The sequence below is a fragment of the Macaca fascicularis genome, chromosome 10, assembly GCF_037993035.2.
Source record: "Macaca fascicularis isolate 582-1 chromosome 10, T2T-MFA8v1.1".
In the NCBI taxonomy this organism is placed as follows: Eukaryota; Metazoa; Chordata; class Mammalia; order Primates; family Cercopithecidae; genus Macaca; species Macaca fascicularis.
This window is the reverse complement of record NC_088384.1, coordinates 99595012-99614237: the sequence shown is the minus strand read 5'-3', so window position 1 is coordinate 99614237 and position 19226 is coordinate 99595012. Positions and strand designations below refer to the sequence as shown.

At 47.3% G+C, this 19226-nt stretch overlaps 1 protein-coding gene and 1 pseudogene across 34 annotated transcripts in view; one reads left to right on the top strand and one right to left on the bottom strand.

The window, feature by feature from the left end:
* The window catches only part of L3MBTL1 (L3MBTL histone methyl-lysine binding protein 1), a 45430-nt gene that overhangs the window by 17389 nt on the left and 8815 nt on the right, over window positions 1–19226 (bottom strand). For 26 of the 34 annotated variants that reach the window (XR_012419404.1, XR_012419405.1, XR_012419403.1 and 23 more), the window contains 8 exons: window positions 5924–6012; window positions 5302–5406; window positions 4251–4386; window positions 3777–3868; window positions 1724–1875; window positions 1230–1306; window positions 561–646; window positions 259–369 (listed from right to left, as the gene is read on the bottom strand). Coding sequence is in view for 28 of the 34 variants with exons in the window: in XM_045362979.2 (XP_045218914.2) it covers window positions 259–369; window positions 561–646; window positions 1230–1306; window positions 1724–1875; window positions 3777–3868; window positions 4251–4386; window positions 5302–5406; window positions 5924–6012 (848 nt within the window). In the remaining 6 variants the exon portion in view is untranslated. Of the gene's footprint in view, window positions 1–258; window positions 370–560; window positions 647–1229; window positions 1307–1723; window positions 1876–3237; window positions 4132–4250; window positions 4387–5301; window positions 5468–5923; window positions 6013–19226 lie in introns of those variants that run through there. The other 8 variants (XM_074005383.1, XM_074005384.1, XM_074005385.1 and 5 more) reach the window with 5 other exon arrangements.
* Window positions 11799–12127, top strand: LOC102118695 (transmembrane protein 14C pseudogene; annotated as a pseudogene).

The following is a 19226-nucleotide window of genomic DNA, read 5'->3' as shown; positions in this document are numbered from 1 at the left end:
CAAGTTACTGGCATCTCCCACTGGCAGTCCTCGGGTGGGACGAGGATTATTAGGCCCATTTTACAGATGATGTAAGGCTTAGAGAGGGAAAATGACTTGTCCAAGCCCACAAAAATAAGTCACAGATGAGGCAAGAATGAGATTCAAGATCTCTGGCTTCATCTCTCTCATGCCATGATGCCCTTGACCTCTAAGCAGTCTACAGAATTCCTGCCCAACTGGCCTGTCCACTTCCCAGCCCTAGGGTCCCAGAGCCACCTTTATCCGATGGTCCTCCACATCCTCCACGCTGGCCACGCGAATCAGGGCTGGGTTCCTGCGGTCCACAGCCTCCAGCTTCATGTTGACCAGGAAGCTGTGAGGGGGTCGCTGCAGATGGGACAGCTTCCTTCAGGCCAAGGCCCAGCTCAGCAGAGCTGAGGCCCCACAGAGGGAGCCCAAATGCTGTGCCTGGGGAAACTGGGGCTTGCCCAAAGGAGAAAACTAGTGCCCCAGCCTGGCTAGCTGAGTGCTCCATGTCTTTCTGAGCTCAGCTCTGGGGGCAGGGAGCACTGACTCACCACCTTGAAGGCCCAAGCGGGGACAGCAGAGGCCCCAGTTTCTTCCAGATATTTCTCCCAACAGAAGTTATCAGGGTCTGGGTAGTCTGGAGGAGAGGATGAGAGCAATGTCTAGCCACCCAGGTGTACTGGGGAAGCCCTCTGCCCCCAAGCACAACCAGGAACATGGAAGGGACAGAGGCCCTTGGAGTAGAATCTCCCCCACCATCACCACAGCCAGCTCCTTGCACTGGGCTCCTCAGGCAGATGGGTGCTAGTAGAACCAAGCACAGCACCACCCTAATAGTTTACAGGGCTGTCTGGGAACCCTGACTCCTGTCACTCTTGGCCTGTTGCTCCCACCCCAGACCCGTTTGAATCTCTATTGTATTTGGGCCAATGCAATACTTCCAGGAGGAAGGACTCATTTTACTTCTGATTCCCCGCTTCCTTGCTGAGATGGTCATGTAACTTTCTTCCCCTAAACCCCGGTGGAGTCAGGGTTTGACAGGAGTCTCCTAAAATCAAAGGGTTCTCAACTCCCAGGCCAAGAAGCTGAGGCTTCAGGACACGTCTGTTCTCTCACCCTGACCCTAGAGAGCCAGCTACAGAGGCACTACTGGTAGGCGGTCAGTGGAGGGAAGCAGAGCCAGGCTTAGGAAAGGGGACGTGCTCAGGCTGCAGGGTCACCTTGTGGAGGGGTGAGGGGCTTTCCTTGCTTCTGGCACCAGCCCACTGGGTGGATGTAGGGGCTGCTGGGATCACACCTGAAATCCAAGAACACGTCACTGTCCCAAGAGCAACTTGAGGCCCTGAGCCTGCCACCCTCTGACAGCATGGCTCAGGGCCCACCCTCATCTACTTCTTAGTGAGAGGGAGACAGATGGCAATGACAAAGTTAGAAAATTGCAACATGAATGACAAACTCTACCATCACCACGATATCTAAGGGAAAATCATGAATCATAGGGGTTTGCTCATCTTAACCATGGTATTTTTAGATGAAACATTTAATATGGAGCTATATTTCTTATGATAAAACTCAATTCAATTATCTTCCAACCTGAGGAAGATCTGAATGTCAGAACTGGACTGAGTGGGGCTACATGGTACCTGAGATATGAAAGCAGTTGCCCCCTGCCATCCCCTTGCCCCCTGAGACCACGTCTGGGCCCTCCCACTACCAGTAGTCATAAGTATCATCCCAGTTGTCGAAGTGCACCAGGAAGCGGCTGTCCACCACATCGGTCACACTGGCCACGCAGACAAGGGAGGGGTTCATGCGGTCAACAGCCTCCAGCTTCATGCCCACCTGGAAGCCCAGGGGTGGGGGACTCTAGGGGAAAAAGAGGGGCTGCCATGGCCAGGGCCAAGCTGGCTAGCACCAGCCCCGAGCCCACTGGCAAACAAAGGAATAGGTTCTCTAGGAAAGCCTGCGGTGTGGGCAGTGAGAAAGGAAGGAGAAATAAGCTGGGAAAGAGGGCCCTCCAGGGCAGAATTATAACCTGAGCCCTGAGGCACTCAGGAACCTCTGGTCTCCAAGGTGCACTCAGAGGCCTGGCTTGTGCCAGAAGGTAAGTGCCTGGAAGGAGGCTATGCATTCGCCCAAAGAACCTGGCGAATCAAGTATAAATCTTCCCTACCCAGACAATCCCTTCCAGCCTGTCCTGAGGCAGTTGTGGCAATAGTGGGGTGACCGGGAAGAAACAGTGGACATCTATGGCACAGAGGCAGGCGGGGAACCAGTATAAACTGAGTACCTGCCATGTAAGCTTCAAAAGACATCACCTCCCTGGACCTTTACAACAACCCTATTCCCATTTAAGAAGTTAAATCACTTGGCCCAGAACACAATGCTAGTCAATGGTGGGGCCACTATTTAAACAGTTTGGATTAGAAGTCGGCATTTGTTGTCACAACAGCAGATGGGACCCCACCTGTCACCTGGGAACTTGCAAGTATGAACTCTGGGGCTGGACTGGGGTGGGGGAGTAACTGTCTCTGCCTGAAGAGCATGGTGGAGGCCCGGGCCCATGGGGACTCTAGACATGCAATATGGTTGTTTTTTTTTAGACACAGGGTCTCACTCTGTTGCCCAGGCTGGGGTGCAGTGGTACAATCACAGCTTGCTGTAGCCTTGAATTCCTGGGCTCAAACAATCCTCCCACCTCAGCTAGCTACTGTAGTAGCTAGGACTACAGGCACGTGCCACCATGCCCAGCTAATTTAATGACATTTTTTATATAGATAGGGTCTCACTATGTTGCCTGCGCTGGTCTCAAACTCCTAGGCTCAAGTGATCCTCCCGCCTCAGCCTCCCAAAGTACTGGAATTACAGGTGTGAGCCACCGCACCCAGCCAGTATGCTATATATATATATATATACACAAACATACACTTTTCTTTTTTGAGATGGAGTTTCGTACTTGTTGCTGAGACCGGAGAGCAATGGCGCGATCTTGGCTCACTGCAACTTCCGCCTCCCAGGTTCAAGCGATTCTCCTGCCTCAGCCTCCTGAGTAGCTGGGATTACAGATGCCCAACACCATGCCCAGCTCATTTTTTCTATTTTTAGTAGAGACGGGGTTTCACCATGTTGGCCAGGCTGGTGTTGAACTCCTGACCTCAGGTGATCCACCTGCCTCAGTCTCCCAAAGTGCTGGGATTACGGGCATGAGCCACCGTGCCCGACCCAGTATAATATTTTTAATAGGGGCTCCCTATATATCCTAGGCCTTTTGGTTGGGATTATGTGAGATACTTTAACTGCTGGATAAGCTGCCAGCTGCCTTGAACAGAGGAAAGGACAAGGGAAGAATTGTTGGAAATAAATGGAGGAATCTCAATGTTGGGCAAAAGGAAGAAAAAAGAAGCTCCCAGAATAGAGGCATTGACCTTACACCAAAGAACTGCAGAGCAAACCAAAGCAAGAATACATAAGCAATGATATCTCAGTGCTCAGACTAGGGTAGTGGGTCAGGGGCTCCAAGGGGATGTGAGGACAGGATATCTGCAGTAGCAAAGGAGGGAAGGAAGTCGGGAAAAACCTATAACCAGCTTCCCATCCCTGGCCCTGGACCCTGCCCAGCTGTGCCCCTCCCCATCTAATATGAGAGATCAGAACAAAGCTGAAAGAACCAGTAGATTAACTTCCTTCTGATGAGTCAGATACCCTGGGCCAGCTGCAGTGACTCTGGGACTTGGGGGTGACATCCACTCTCACTCAGGGGCACTCACGTGGCTCTGGCTCACAAACAGGTGCTTGGGGGCAGCCTGAGCTCTTGTGCTGCGCAGGTACTGGCTCCAGCTGAATTCCTCCTCCTTGTAACCTAGGCCCCTCAAGGGGGATGAACAGAGCGCCGTGCAGAGTCTGGGCCACGGCGAGGGCACCCCACAGTGAAGCAGCAGAATCAGGCATGCCTGAGGACCACCCTCCCCCAGCCCTCAAGAACTTGCCCAGGGATCCCCCTCTACTGAAGCAGGACACGACTTGAGCGGACACTCAAACGGCAAGTGCAAAGCGGAAGTCCTAGGGCTCCTGGTCAACTTGGTCCCAGGGTAGAGTCATCAGGATGCGATGAAGAGAGGCTGACTTTGGAACAGCGTACAGGGTCAGAAAACAAACGAGTTGGAAGCCAGGGGACCCAAGGGGAAGAAGCAAAGGGTCTGAGGACTCACTGCCTCACTGTGACCAACCCAGCTAGGCCTTACCTTTGGGAGGCTGCAGCTTGTGCCCCGTCTTCTCAAACCAGCCAGCAGGGTGAATGTCAGGGCAGTTGGCATTGACCCAGAAGTCATGGCACTCAGAATACCCATCAAAGTGCAGGCGTAGGCGATAGCCACATACCTGGCCCCATGAGGGGAATCAGGGACTCCAATGTCAGGAGATGCCCCACTCCCCATCTCCCTCACCTCTCCTGGCCCAGTCTGGTGGTCTCAGAAGCTCTAATGCTAGCAGGTTCCCCAACCCCACCTTTCTTTCCTCCCAGGTGTACCCCATCCTGTCCTATTCTGCAGTGAGGACAATTTGTGTACTCATGAGCCCTGAGTTCTGGATACAAGGGAGGTGGACCCTATGAGAGTCTCCTACCCTTTTGAGCCCTGGACAGAATTCTGAGGGCAGCCACCAAGGCTCAGGACTGCTGAAGGCTCCTGATGACTGTTCCCTCTGCTACCTTCTCTCACTGCTCCCCACTCACACTCTGCTTCCACTCTTGCTGAGCTAATAGCAATTCCTTGAGGGTAGCAGTCTGTTCCATGCCCCAGGGCTTTTGCCCACTTTGCTCCTTCTGCCTGGAGCTCCCTCCTTATTCACAACTTCTCTCTCAAGACTCTGCAAAGGAGGCCCTTCCTCTATGCTTTTCCTGCTCCTCAGACAGATCTGATCCAGCTGTGCCTCCCAGCCCAAGTCTGCTGCCACCCCCATGGCATGTCACTGATATGTTTATTTGGCTGATTCCCCAGACAACTGTGAGCTCCTAGAGGACAAGGACCTTGTTTGACTCACGCCAACATCCCTGGCCCTCGGGATCTCCTCAAGCTTTCGCAGAGTGGACAGTATACGTTCATCCAGTAATAGGACTGACCCATGGCACTCCATGTGGTTTTTTTCTTTTAAGCTTTCTGTGTATTCCAACTTAATCCCCTGCTAGATTGTGTGTGCTCTGAGGGGAGGGAGGTGTTTCCTTCTATGTCCCCAGCAAGATCCATCAATCTACACTGAGAGACATCATCAGAAAGGTGGTACCAAACCCCAGCTCACCTCAGCCACAGTGAGGATGAAGTACATGGACGGGTGTTGAGGGTCAATGCCTTCCAACTTCATGCCCAGTTTGAAGCCATTCTTGTTGTGAGTGACTGCCTGGGACTGTCAACGCACAGAGTGGAGAGGACCCAGCTTCCATCCAGCCTTATCCTTGCCTAGTGGGCTTGGGGTGAAGGAGCTGCCTTTAGGCCCCACCCGCCTGGTATTTCCAAAGGGGCAACTTATTTGGGGATCGTTACTTCAGGGATCTAGAGAGAGAGAGAATATCTCCCAGGTCCCTTGAAAAATGTGGGTGAGTCAGGGCTGGACTCACCAAGGGCTCCCTCTCACCAAAGTCATGGAAAGATCAATGCTGAATCGAGTAGAAGTCACCAGAACTCAAAAGTCTGCAGGCCCAGTGATGGGTGAGCCTAGCTTCCACCTCTCTATTTCTTCCCACCCTGCCAGCCCCTTATGGCGGGCCCTTTTCCACTCTGGGCCCCTAAACAGTCTCTCCCTTTCCATTCTGCCAGTCCACTGAGGCATGCCTGACACAGAAAACGCCAGAAGGCCTAAGTTTGGTGGTGTGTCCCTGGACTGGGAAGACAAGCTCTTCCTAGGGGGAAATTGTCCAACTCACGTCCTGGAAGAGGCTGACTGGGGCAGTAATGGCCTTCTGCTCCTCTAGGTAGGATTCCCACGACCAGCCTTCCTTCTTCTCACCTGTTGCTGTGGAAAGGGGACAGACAGGCTAACTCCTGGGCTGCTCCTGATGTATGACCTTCTTCAGCTTCCCCTGACGAAGCTCTACCTTCATCCCCAAAACAAACCTTTGTCTGCATTTACATGTACCCTCTGGTCCCACCCACCATGATGGTGCCAGACACAGGGGGCTGGGGGAAGGCTTGGTCTCAAGTGAGGCTAAACCAAATTCTGCCCATCACTTCCCCCCTACCCCCTCAGGCCACTGTCAGCAGAACTACTCTGGATCATTCAGCAACTGACTGAAGTTTCAAAGTCTCGGCCACAGAGGGACCCTGTCCTCTGACATGACAAGGCTGAGTGACAAGTTGCGTGCCAGAGAACTTAGTCATAATGCCATCTAAACTCACAAGGAAAGGAGAGGAAAAAAAGAAATGAGAGGGAAAATAAGAAAATAGGAAGAAGTGGAACAGTTGGGAGAAATAAGAAACATGGTTGGGCATGGTGGCTCATGGCTGTAATCCCAGCACTTTGGGAGGCTGAGGCAGGTGAATCACTTTGAGGTCAAGAGTTTGAGACCAGCCTGGACAACATGGTGAAACCCCGTCTCCACTAAAAATACAAAAATTAGTTGGGCGTGGTGGTACATGCCTGTAATCCCACCTACTCGGGAGGCTGAGGCAGGAGAATTGCTTGAACCTGGGAGGCAGAAATTGCAGTGAGCCGAGATCGCACCACTGCACTCCTGCCTGGGCGACAGGGTGAGACTCCGTCTCAAAAAACAAACAAAAAACCAAAAATTATCCAGGCGTGGTGGCATACACCTGTAGTCCCAACCACTTTGGAGGTTGAGGAAGAATTGCTTGAACCCGGGAGGTGGAGGCTGCAGTGAGCTGAGAACATGCGGCTGCACTCCAGTCTGGGTGACAGAGGGAGCCCCCGTCTCAAAAAAAAAAAACAAAAAAAAAAAACCGACTTTTTAAATTCTTCTTCCCCTGAACACTTACAGAGACTTACACAAATGTGCATATGTGTGCTTGGTGGGCGCCCCCCAGAGTGGATACACTGAATTCCACAGCCCTCCCAGACACACAGCCTATGTGCACACACATATACTCACACACATACACTATGGTCAGGGCCTAAGCCCAGGTCCTGTCCATGCCTCCAAGTCTCAGGGTCCTGGGGAGGGAGATGAACCCCCCTGCAGCACCTTCAATCTAACCTGAGGTGGAGTCCTAGCCTCTAACAGAGGACAAACACCCTTTAAAGGCTAGAATAGCCAGTCACATGTAGGTTGACCAGATCAGCATGAACTGTCTCCAGCTGAAGGCTACAGACAACTAAAGAGGTAACAACTCACAAGAATCAATTCATATCCCTTAGGTAAATGGCTCCAGCTTCTTCTAGAAACTTCTACACTTCTATTTTGTCATCTGTGAAATGCAGATATCCACCATACAGGATCACTATGATGATTAAGTCAGATCTATGTATAAAAGATCCTTATGAAATACAGAACGCTGTATTTCTGTTAACAGTGCTTCCTGGGTCTTTACTAAGTCTGTAGGACTGGATTGTAGTTTTGCTTTTCTCTGCTTCTCTTGGCTACTGCCCTGGATAATTCAGGCTTGGAGTGGTCTGTCTCTCAGGAAGATGTTTTTTTTTCCCTTTTTGCTTTAGTTGGGACCTAAGTGGCTAGAGGCACCTGTTTTTGTTTTTTTGTTTGTTTGTTTTGTTTTGAGACACAGTCTCACTCTGTCGCCCAGGCTGGAGTGCAGTGGTGCAATCTCAGCTCACTGCAGCTTCTGCCTCCCAGGTTCAAGCAATTCTCCTACCTCAGCCTCCAAGTAGGGATTACAGGTGCCCACCACTACGTGCGGCTATTTTAAAAATCTTTAGTAGAGACTGGGTTTCACCACGTTGGACAGGCTGGTCTCAAACTCCTGACCTCAGGTGATCCACCTGCCTTGGCCTCCCAAAGTGTTGGGATTACAGGTGTGAACCACCGCACTTGGCCTAGAAGCACCTGTCTTGCAGCTGCCTAAATTCCTCAGTCACTGTACCAAACCTTGAGATCTCAACTGCCTGATCCAGTTGGGCCACAGAAGGTATTTTGTTCATCAACGGATCAAGCAAGCTACCAAACTCTCAGGGACCTATGTGGACACCAATCTGCAGCTCATCTCTTCTGGCTATCCTTTGTCCTGAGTAAAACCTGGATTGTCCCTTAGAACATATCACCTACTATATTCCCTCAAGAAACCCTCCAGCTCTCCACTCAGTCTTCATCCATTCTTACTGAGTAGGGAAAAGAGAAGAGAGAGTAGACTTCAGGATGCCATCATCCTGCTGTTTCTTGCCACTGGGATTCCACATCACCATGCATACGACAAGACGTCTTCACTTTTCCCAAATTTCTTCTACTATGACAGAACCCTTCCCAACAGTCATTTCTTCCTCCCTGGATGACTTTCTTCTTTTTGCCTCACTCTTCCCAAACCATAACATCAGTTAAGGGGCTGACTACCTGCCAGATTTCATGTCTCGGGCACCTCTGCTGCTCTTCGGTGCTTCAATTCTCAGTTTGCTTCCCTTTACCCATACTCCAGAGGCCAAGCTCTGAGACCCCCATGCCACAGCAGACACCTCTGACAGCACCCTCTATCTGCCATTATCTCTTACCACTGGTCCCCTGAAGATGTCCCTCCCTGGGTCTGTACTACCTTCATATTCACTCACTAGTCACAACACTTACCAAGCATACATTCTTCAGTTTACCATTATGCACCTCTTCATTTGACCTTAGCCATTCCTTTTACCATTTAGTGGTTAAACCTGTGTGCCATGTCTGGTACTAGACATTGGGGGTACAGAGATGCCTGAAACACTTCATATACACGGTCTCCTTGAATCCTCATAATGCCCTGAGATGATAGAGAGGGCTCATAGTAACCCCTTTCACAGGTGAGGACAGACATTCAATGTAATCCACTGGAAAGAGGCCTGACCACCAAATCCTTCAGCAATTACTAGATTCCTTCCCTGACCAAGCCCCCAGCCAAATTCAGTTTCCTGCCTCCTTTTTCTGTTGGTAAACAATGGGCTGAGCCCTTAGGCACATCCCCAAACCCAAGTAAGTCCCAAGGCTCCTGTGTATAGTTGTACAATCTGTGCACTGTATATAGGTGCCCAGCCAAGGGAGTGAACGGGGCTGAAATCCAGCCGGGACTTTCTACCAAGCCAAGTGGCTGACTCTATTGTGAAGAAAGGTTGCCCTTTTCTAACTGGTCTGCCCAGGAGAAGTACTTTTTTTTTTTTTCTTTTTTCTTTTTTCTTTTTTTGAGACGGAATCTCACTCTATCGCCCAGGCTGGAGTGCAGTGGCCAGATCTCGGCTCACTGCAAGCTCCACCTCCCAGGTTCACGCCATTCTCCTTCCTCAGCCTCCTGTGTAGCTGGGACTACAGGCGCCGCCACCATGCCCGGGCAATTTTTGTATTTTTAGTAGAGACGGGGTTTCACCGTGTTAGCCAGGATGGTCTCGATCTCCTGACCCCGTGATCTGCCCGCCTCGGCCTCCCAAAGTGCTGGGATTACAGGCGTGAGCCATTGTGCCCGGCCGAGAAGTACTTTTTTTTATAACTTGTACAAAGGTACCATATTGGCTAGCGGTGGCAATGATCCTCTCTCCAGTTCCAGAAATGCTCCTTTGTTTATTCCTGCTTCCTTAGACCAGATGCTCTTGGATAGCACTTTCTTTGGCAAGCTCAGCCTGATCTAAAATGAAACTTGTAACTTCTCTGCCAAAGCCTGTAGCCCTTTCGGTATTCGTTACCCTAGTCAATGGCACCACCGTCCATTCATCCAGTCACGCAAGCCAGAAACTTGGAAGTGATCATTTATGCCTGGTTTTTTTTTTTTTTTTTAACTCCCCAGGATCCTTACGTTCTACTGATTCCAACTCCTAGGTATCTCTTGGATCTATATCAATCTCTCCACATTTACTGTCCTTGCTTTGAACCTAGTCCAAAAGCCTCTTAACTGGTCTCTGCCTCACCCTTATTCTACTGCCAGAATACATATCAAATAAAAAACCTGTTTATTTTCTTTGCTTTAGGTTCCATGGCTTCTCATTTCCAACCCAAAACCCAAAAATCTAAACACCTTTCCACACCACACACAGTGCCAGCGAACTAGCTACTCCCCATCAGGCCAGCTTCATCATGCATTTCCATGCCCCTGTATGTCTGTGCCTTTGCATAGGCTGATACTTCTGCTTTAAAATCCCACCCCCGCCTTGTTCCATTATCCTATCTTTTTCACATCCTTCAAGACGTAGCCATAGTTCCAGCACCTAGCACAAGACTTTACATAAAATAGATGCAAAACAAATGCTTGTTAAATGACCATACGGATGGATGGATGGATGGATGGATGGATGGATGGATGAAATATCATCCCATCTACCCCATGGAGCCTTTCTATACTCCAGCAGGCAGAGTTTATTCTGTGACAGCCCCTTGTATTTACATACCTCACACATAACACTTTTTATATGGTTACATAATAATCTGTTGACATATCTATTTCTGCAACTAGATTATGAGCTCATTAAGTGCTAGTACTGTTTTGCTTACTCTGAACTCTTAGCATCTAGCCCACTATCTGGTACATAGGAGGCACTTAGTATTTGTTAAATAAGAGAACAATGATGGAAATAACTACATATCAAAAACCGAGATGCAGCCAAAGCAATATTTAGAGGAAAATGACAGCCTTAAATAAACATATTAGAAAAGGAGGATGGCGGCCAGGCGCGGTGGCTCAAGCCTGTAATCCCTGCACTTTGGGAGGCCGAGACGGGCGGATCACGAGGTCGTGAGATTGAGACCATCCTGGCTAACACGGTGAAACCCCGTCTACTAAAAAGTACAAAAAATCAGCCGGGTATGGTGGCGGGCGCCTGTAGTCCCAGCCACTCGGAAGGCTGAGGCAGGAGAATGGCGTAAACCCGGGAGGCGGAGCTTGCAGTGAGCTGAGATCTGGCCACTGCACTCCAGCCTGGGTGACAGAGCGAGACTCCGTCTCAAAAAAATAAATAAATAAATAAAAGAAAAGGAGGATGGCTAAAATTAATGAAATTTAAATATCAAAATAAATCTGTCTCATGAAGTTAGAAAAGTAAAATTAACCCAAAGAAAATGGAAATAAAAATTTTTAAAGACAAATAAAATTAGTACATTTCTGGAAAGACTGATTAATAAACAAAGACAGACTCTGGGAGGCTGAGGTGGGAGGATTGCTTAAGGCCAGGAGTTCCAGACCAGCCTGGGGGCAACATAGTGATATCCTGTTTCTATTTTTTTTTTTTTTTTGAGATGGAGTCTCACTCTGTCACCCAGGTTGGAGTGTGGTGGCGCAATCTCAGCTCACTGCAACCTCCGCCTCCTGGGTTCAAGCGATTCTCCTGCCTCAGCCTCCCGAGTAGCTGGGATTATAGGCATGCGCCACCATGCCCAGCTAATTTTTTGTATTTTTCTTCTCTCCACTTCCAGAAATGTAGAGATGGGGTTTTACCATATTGGCCAGGCTGGTCTTGAACTCCTAACCTCAGGCGATTTGTCCACTTTGGCCTTCCCTGTTTCTATCTTTGAAAAAAGTTAAAAATAAAAAGAAAATAAGAGAAATTTAAAAATGTCCTACAGATACTAAAAGGATAAGGGGATCTTGCTGACCAGTGCAGACCTTCAGGCGAGCAGTCCAAGTGCAAGCCTGCTATAGTCTCCTGTCTGCACAGGTGAGAAGAGAACAATGTCGCAGGATACCGGTCCACAAGTGCCTTTGCACTGGTTTGGCTGTTGGCTAGGCAGCACTGGTTGCCTCTGGAGGGATCACTGACTATGCAAAAGCAGGTAGAATGCCATTCCTCTCTGGGGGTTTAACAGGCCTGGGTGCTTATCAGCTTTCAGGATCCAAGGGATGCTTGGGTTTTCTTAGCTACATCTGAGACCTTGGCTGGCATTATGGGAATGAGATTCTACCACTCTGGAAAATTTATGTCTTCAGGTTTAATTGCAGGTACCAGTTTGCTGATGGTTGCCAAGCTGGGAATCGGTACGTTGAACAAACCCCATCAGTAGTAGTCATTTCCCAGCTTGGACTCTTGAAGAATTAAAAATCTCCAAACTTCCACTATTTTCAAGGTATTAACAGAAATAAGTGCAGCATTTTTGCATATTCTGACATTTTACTTCATTTATTATTATTATTATTTTGAGACAGGGTCTCATTCTGTCACCCAGGCTGGAGTGCAGTGGCAGATCTCGGCTCACTGAAACCTCCGTTTCCCAGGTTCTAGTGATTCTCCTGCCTCAATCTCCTGAGTAGCTGGGATCACAGGTGTGCTCCACCATGCCCAGCTAATTTTTTTTTTTTTTTTTGTATTCTTATTAGCGATGGGGTTCACCATGTTGACCAGGCTGGTCTCAAACTCCTGAGCTCAAGTGATCCACCTGCCTCGGCCTACTAAAGTGCTGGGGTTACAGAGGTGAGCTACCAGGCCCGGCTATCTGACACTTTACTTTAGAAAAGAAAGGACACTATTGGCCAGGCGCAGTGGCTCATGCCTATAATCCTAGCACTTTGAGAGGCCAAGGCAGACGGATAGCTTGAGATCACGAGTTTGGGCTAGCCTGGGCAACATGGCGGAACCCTGTCTCTACAAAAATACAAAAATTAGCGAGGCATGGTGGTGTGCGCCTGTAGTCCCAACTAATCAGAAGGCTAAGGAGGGAGGATGGCTTGAGCCTTACAGGCGGAGGTCACAGTGAGCGGACATCGCACCACTGCAGTCCAGCCTGGGTGATCAAGCCAGATCTTGTCTCAAAAAAAAAAAAAGACACCAAACTTAGCAGGGAAAAACTCAGTCACCATTACAACCCCACAGATACCCTAATACAGTTTAATTCTTGTGTATTGATGTTATATCTTCTTTCTGTATCATTTTTTTGAGACAGAGTTTTGCTCTGTCACCCAGACAGGAGTGCAGTGGCACGATCTCAGTTCACTGCAACTTCCGCCTCACAGGTTCAAGCGATTCTCCTGCCTCAGCCTCCTGAGTAGCTGGCACAACAGGGGCATGCCACCATGCCTGGCTGATTGTTGTATTTTTAGTAGAGATGGGGTTTCACCATGTTGGCCAGGATGGTCTCGATCTCCTGACCTCGTGATCCACCCACCTCGGCCTCCCAAAGTGCTGGGATTATAGGTGTGAGTCACTGCAGCTGGCCTCTTTATCTTATAGGTGAAATCTCAAGGAATAAAATGTTAGGTGGCAACAGTGGGGGCTCTGAAACCTCATGCTGTGCTCAGAGGAACAGTGTGAAAAAAATATCTTATGATATTTAGGATATCTGTTCTTTCGCTCATCTTAGGGCACAGAGCTACTTTGAAATTATGTTAAATGGAGTATCAATGAAAATAAAGTTTACTATAAATAAAAAAGGGGAGCCAGGTGCAGTGGTGTATGCCTGCAGTTCCAGAACTCAGAAGGCTGAGGCAGGAGGATCACTTGCACTCAGGAGTTGAAGGCCAGTCTGGGCAACATAGTAAGATCCTGTCTCTAAAAATAATGATAAAAAATAAAATAATTAAAAGGGGGTATTACGAATTTTCCACCCTTTTGATGACTTCCTTTACTTAATCACCTAGTCTCATGCCTACCTCTACACACTAGTGAAACTGCTCTCTTCAGTTACTAAGGTCAAAATCAATGACCTATTCTTATTCTTCAACCCTTGATCTTCATGCGCTGCCCACCACCCATTCCATCTTGTCATTTCTTTCTTACCCACTCTCTTCGTTCTATTCTTCTTCCTCCTCCTGCCTCAACCCTGCTCCTCAATGGTGCAAACCTAGAAACGAACACAGTACTTCCCTCCTACCTTCTTTCCTTTCTTCTCATTCCCTCAGGAAGCTTCTTCAGCATACTATCAGTTACTTCAGTACAGATAATTCAAAAATTAATGGTTCTAGTCAGACCTTTTGCTACAATGTCTACAGAAAAGACAGAAAATGTAAAGGGAAGAACAGAATGCCAAGATTCAAGAAGAACCAATTAATTACAAGCAGTCCTCAGGGTACTACTATGTGCTGGGTCTTTTTGCTCTCAATTTGCTACAGAGATATTTGTGTGTTTGCCTCTCTCCTATAGAACATGGTTAGCCAATTCATAATCAGTTCATTTTAAGACACTGAAAGTTTAACCAAGAGTCCGATATTTATGTTTAACATGTGCCTTATAGGGATCTACGCCTGGGAACACCAAACGGAAGAGGCTGGACTCCAAAATGTTATAGTCTATTGTTTACCTGGTGTCAGCCATTAAAATTACCTTTGGTTTCTAGGAAGTATAAATGGACCCTTTTTGAAAATGTAATGAAAGTCATGGACAACTCACATAAACAAGTCACAGAATTTTGCATGTAAACTTAGATTAAGGACCACAGTTAAATCAGTGTTGCTTTAAGTGATTAAAGCAGACTGATCCATGTCTGGTACTGAATTACACACTCATATTCTCAACTTGCTCACCAACTCCATATGGCAGTCCTTGTATTTCAATATAAAATCTGTTTTTCACACCCAATTTAAAACTGGGCAAGGATCTGAATAGACATTTCTCCAAAGAAAATATATAAATGGCAAATAAGCACATGTAAACATGCTAACATCATTAGCCATCAGGGAAATGCAAATCAAAACCACAATGAGATACCACTTGATAACCTCTAGAATGACCATAATAAAAAAGATAATAACAAGCATTGGTAAAGATGGGGATAAACTGGAATCCTCATATACTGCTGGTGAGAATGTATAATGGTGCAGACACTTTGAAAAACAGTGTGACAGTTCCTCAAAAGGCTAAACATGGAGTTACCATATGGCTGAACAATTCCGCCCCTAAGTATATACCCAAGAAAAATGAGTCCATATGTCCACACAAAAACTTGTATACAAATGTTCATATTGGCATTATTCATAATAGCGCAAAAGTAGAAGCAACCCATATGTCCATCAACTGATGAATAAACAAAGTGTGGTATGCCCATACAATGGAATATTATTCAGCAATAAAAGAAGCACATACAGCCTAAAATATGTAAACCTTGAAAACACTGTGCTAAGTGAAGAGCCAGGCATAAAAAACCAAAATATGTAATTCCATTTACATGAAATGTCCAAAATAGGCAAATCTGGTATACAGAAAGCAGATTGCTGGTGGCCTAGGACTGGAGGGAGTTTAGGGGGAATGATGGCTAATAGATATGGGACTTCTTTTGGGAGTGATGGAAATGTTTTAAAATTTATTGTGGTGATGATGGTTACAGAACTCTGTGAGTAAACAAACAAACAAAAAACCCACTGAATTGTATACTTCAAATGGATGAATTGTATGGTGTGTGAATTATATCTCAATAAAGCTATTAAGAACCGGTACCTTATAAAAATGTACAGAAAAAGCACTAATCATTAAAAAATTGACAAATTGGGCATCACCAAAATGAATTTTCTGTTCCTTAAAAGACACCATTTAAAAAAAACAAAAACAAAAAAAAACCAAGAGCAGGTTGCCTGTAGTCCCAGTTACTCAGAAGGCTCAGGTAGAAGGATCCCTTGAGCCCAGGAGTTTGAGGCTACAACGTGCTATGACTGTATTGTGAATCGCCACTGTACTTCAGCCTTGGCAATACAGCAAGACCTCGTCTCTTTTTCTTTTCTTTTTTTTTTTGAGACAGAGTTTCACTCTTGTTGCCTAGGCTGGAGTGCAATAGCATGATCTCGACTCACCGCAATCTCTGCCTCCCGGGTTCAAGCGATTCTCCTGCCTCAGACTCCTGAGTAGCTGGGATTATAGGCATGCGCCACCATGCCCGGCTAATTTTGTATTTTTAGTAGAGATGGGGTTTCTCCATGTTGGTCAGGCTGGTCTCGAACTCCCGACCTCAGGTGATCCGCCCGCCTCGGCCTCCCAAAGTGCTGGGATTACAGGAGTGAGCCACCGAGCCCGGCTTTTTTTTTTTTTTTTTGAGTCAGGGTTTTGTTCTGTCACACAGGGTGGAGTGCAGTGGTGCACTCTCGGCTCACTGCAACCTCTGCCTCCTGGGTTCAAGCGATTTTCCAGCCCCAGCCTCCTGAGTAGCTGGGACCACAGATGCTCACCACCATGCCGAGCTAATATTTGTATTTTTTGCAGAGACAGGGTTTTACCATGTTGCCCAAGCTGGTCTCGAATTCCTGAGCTCAAGTGATCCACCCACCTCAGCCTCCCAAAGTACTGGGATTACAGGCACCATGCCTAGCCTTAAAGCGTATTGTTTTTTTTCTTTTATTCCCCCAAGACAGAGTCTTGCTCTGTTGCCTAGGCTGGAGTGCAGTGGCGCAATCTCAGCTCACTGCAACCTCCTCCTCTTGGGTTCAGGCAATTCTCCTGCCTCAGCCTCCCGAGTAGCTGACATTAGAGGAGTAAGCCACCACACCTGGCTTTTTTTTTTTTTTTCCTGTATTTTTAGTAGAGATGGGGTTTCACCATGTTGGCCAGGCTGGTCTCAAACTCCTGACCTCATGATCTGCCCGCCTCGGCCTCTCAAAGTGCTGGGATTACAGGCATGAGCCACCGTGCCCGGCCTTAAAGTGTATTATTTATCATACCTTTATTGTAGGTATGGATAGGAAAAAACACAGTATCTATAGGGTTTAGTACTATCCATGGTTTCAAGCATCCACTGGGGCTCCTGGAATATATTCCCTGCAGATAAAAGGGGACTACTATAACTGTCACCACAATCAGAATATCTATGAACGACTAAGTAAGCTTTAGAAACTTGCAATGGTGTGTGTTAGAAAATGATCATTTACGAAACATGGTTATCAAAAAGGAGAAGACCTATGAGAGAGAAGGCCCAAATGGGCACACAAGTCACACGTTTTTAACTCTTAAACTATTGGAGCACTCAGTCAGCTCTAGGTATGTCAGGTCTGCGTCACATGAATTGAAAAGCTGGCCATCAAACTGCCAAATAGAGTATAGATCCAACATAGATACAAGAAACTCAAGCAATCCCAACCCCCATTCCTACCCCCTGGATTCTTTTGTCAGAAGACTCTGAAAATGAGTAGAAAACATTTCAGTCATAGATGCAAACTTCTGTCTACTGATAGTTTCTTTCCTTGGAAAACAAAACAAAAAAAAAGCACTGGGGGAAATGTCACACTACTATTGACAGTTGAGGCGGTGAGTAGTGCGCATCCAAAGATAACTTCGCACTGGTCAACAGGACCTCGCTGAAAGAATGCTGATTTACGAATCTATTTATCCAAGCAAGATAGAGCAGTTGAGCCAACAGTAGTTAACACACTGCTTCTTTCCTCTGCATAAGTCTTAAGAGGCCATAAACCAAAGCGAGCTAAACCTTTGCCTTCTGATATGAATACCATAGGTGAGACACAACAGTGAAATTCTGGTTTGGTTACAATGGGCAGAAGTTGGAAGAGGCACTATAAAGTTCAGAGCCCTGGGTGCAGATTGGGCTCCTCCAGCTGGTACTGGATCCATCAAGGCAGGATAATGTCCTAAGAAATGACCTCATCTGTCTTGTTCTCTGTAGGACGGGAAAGACAGTGACTAAGGCAACTAAGCCATAGTCCAAGAGAAACCACCAACATACAAATCATCCATTCCTCCACTGAACAAACACTGATTGAGAACCTATTCCATACCAGACTCTAGCTAAGCACCAGGGATACAATGATTAATAAAACAGATACAAGAACCAAGTGCAATGGCCCATGCCTATAATCCCTGCTACTCAGGAGGTTGGGGCAGGAGGATCCCTTGAGCCCAGGAATCCAAGGCTCTAGTGTGTCTGTGAATAGCCCTACACACCAGCTTGGGCAATAGAGTGAAACTCCACCTCTTAAATCCAAAATAAAAATTAAGAAAAAGGCTGGGTGCCTTGGCTCACGCCTGTAATCCCACCACTTGGGAGGCTGAGGTGGGCAGATAACCTGAGGTCAAGAGTTCGAGACCAGGCCAGGCACGTTGGCTCACACCTGTAATCCCAGCACTTTGGGAGGCTGAGGCTGGCGGATCATGAGGTCAGGAGATTGAGACCTTCCTGGCTAACACAGTGAAACCCCATCTCTACTAAAAATACAAAAAATTAGCCAGGCGTGGTGGCAGGCACCTGTAGTTCCAGCTACTTGGGAGGCTGAGGCAGGAGAATGGCGTGAACCTGGGAGGCGGAGGTTGCAGCGAGCTGAGATTGTGCCACTGTACTCCAGCCTGGGCAACAGAGCAAAACTCCATCTCAAAAAAAAAAAAAAAAAAAAAAAAGAGGGTCAGGTGTGGTACCTCACACCTGTAATCCCAGAACTTTGGGAAACCTAGGCAGGAGGGTCACTTGAGCCCAGGAGATCAAGACCACCTTGAGCAACAAAGTAAGATCCCCATCTCTATTTAAAAAATTTAAAAAATTAGCCATGCATGGCGGTATGCACCTGTGATCCCAGCTACTCAGGAGGTTGAAGTGGGAAGATTGCTCAAGCCCAGGAGGTCAAGGCTTCAGTGAGCTGTGTTTGCACCACTGTACTCCAGCCTGGCCAATAGAGCAAGACCCTGTCACCCTCCAAAAATTTTAATTTAAAAAATTTAAAAAAAGAAAAAAAAACTAGATACCGTCCTTGTGTTGATGGTTTTGAGGGCGGAGGAGAGACATTAAACAAATTGCTACATAGTATCTATGTGATTACAAGTATGACAATGCTACTTAGCTACAGTTGACAGTTGTCATATGGGAATGTGGAGATGGTAATAGAGAAGGCCTCAAGGTTGGAGATATGAATGACCTCTGTTCCATTTTTCTTAGAATCAAAGAGTGAGAATAGGGTTCCAAACAGGAATGTCAGACCAATGACCAGTGCAGGCTTGCCCTACCACTAAAGAGAAGCAATGACATGTGGTGCCAGTAAAAGCTGCTCAAGTCTTCAAAAATTGAGCCAAGATCTCCCTGGCACTGGGGCCTAGTCATGACTGGGTAATAAGAGGATAAATAAACACATGATATAACCCCCAAGAACACACATACACTAATACACAAACCCAAAACAGCCTCTCACTGTCTCTTTCTCTTTCACACACACTAACTCATGCTCATTTATGTATGTACAACCTACCAT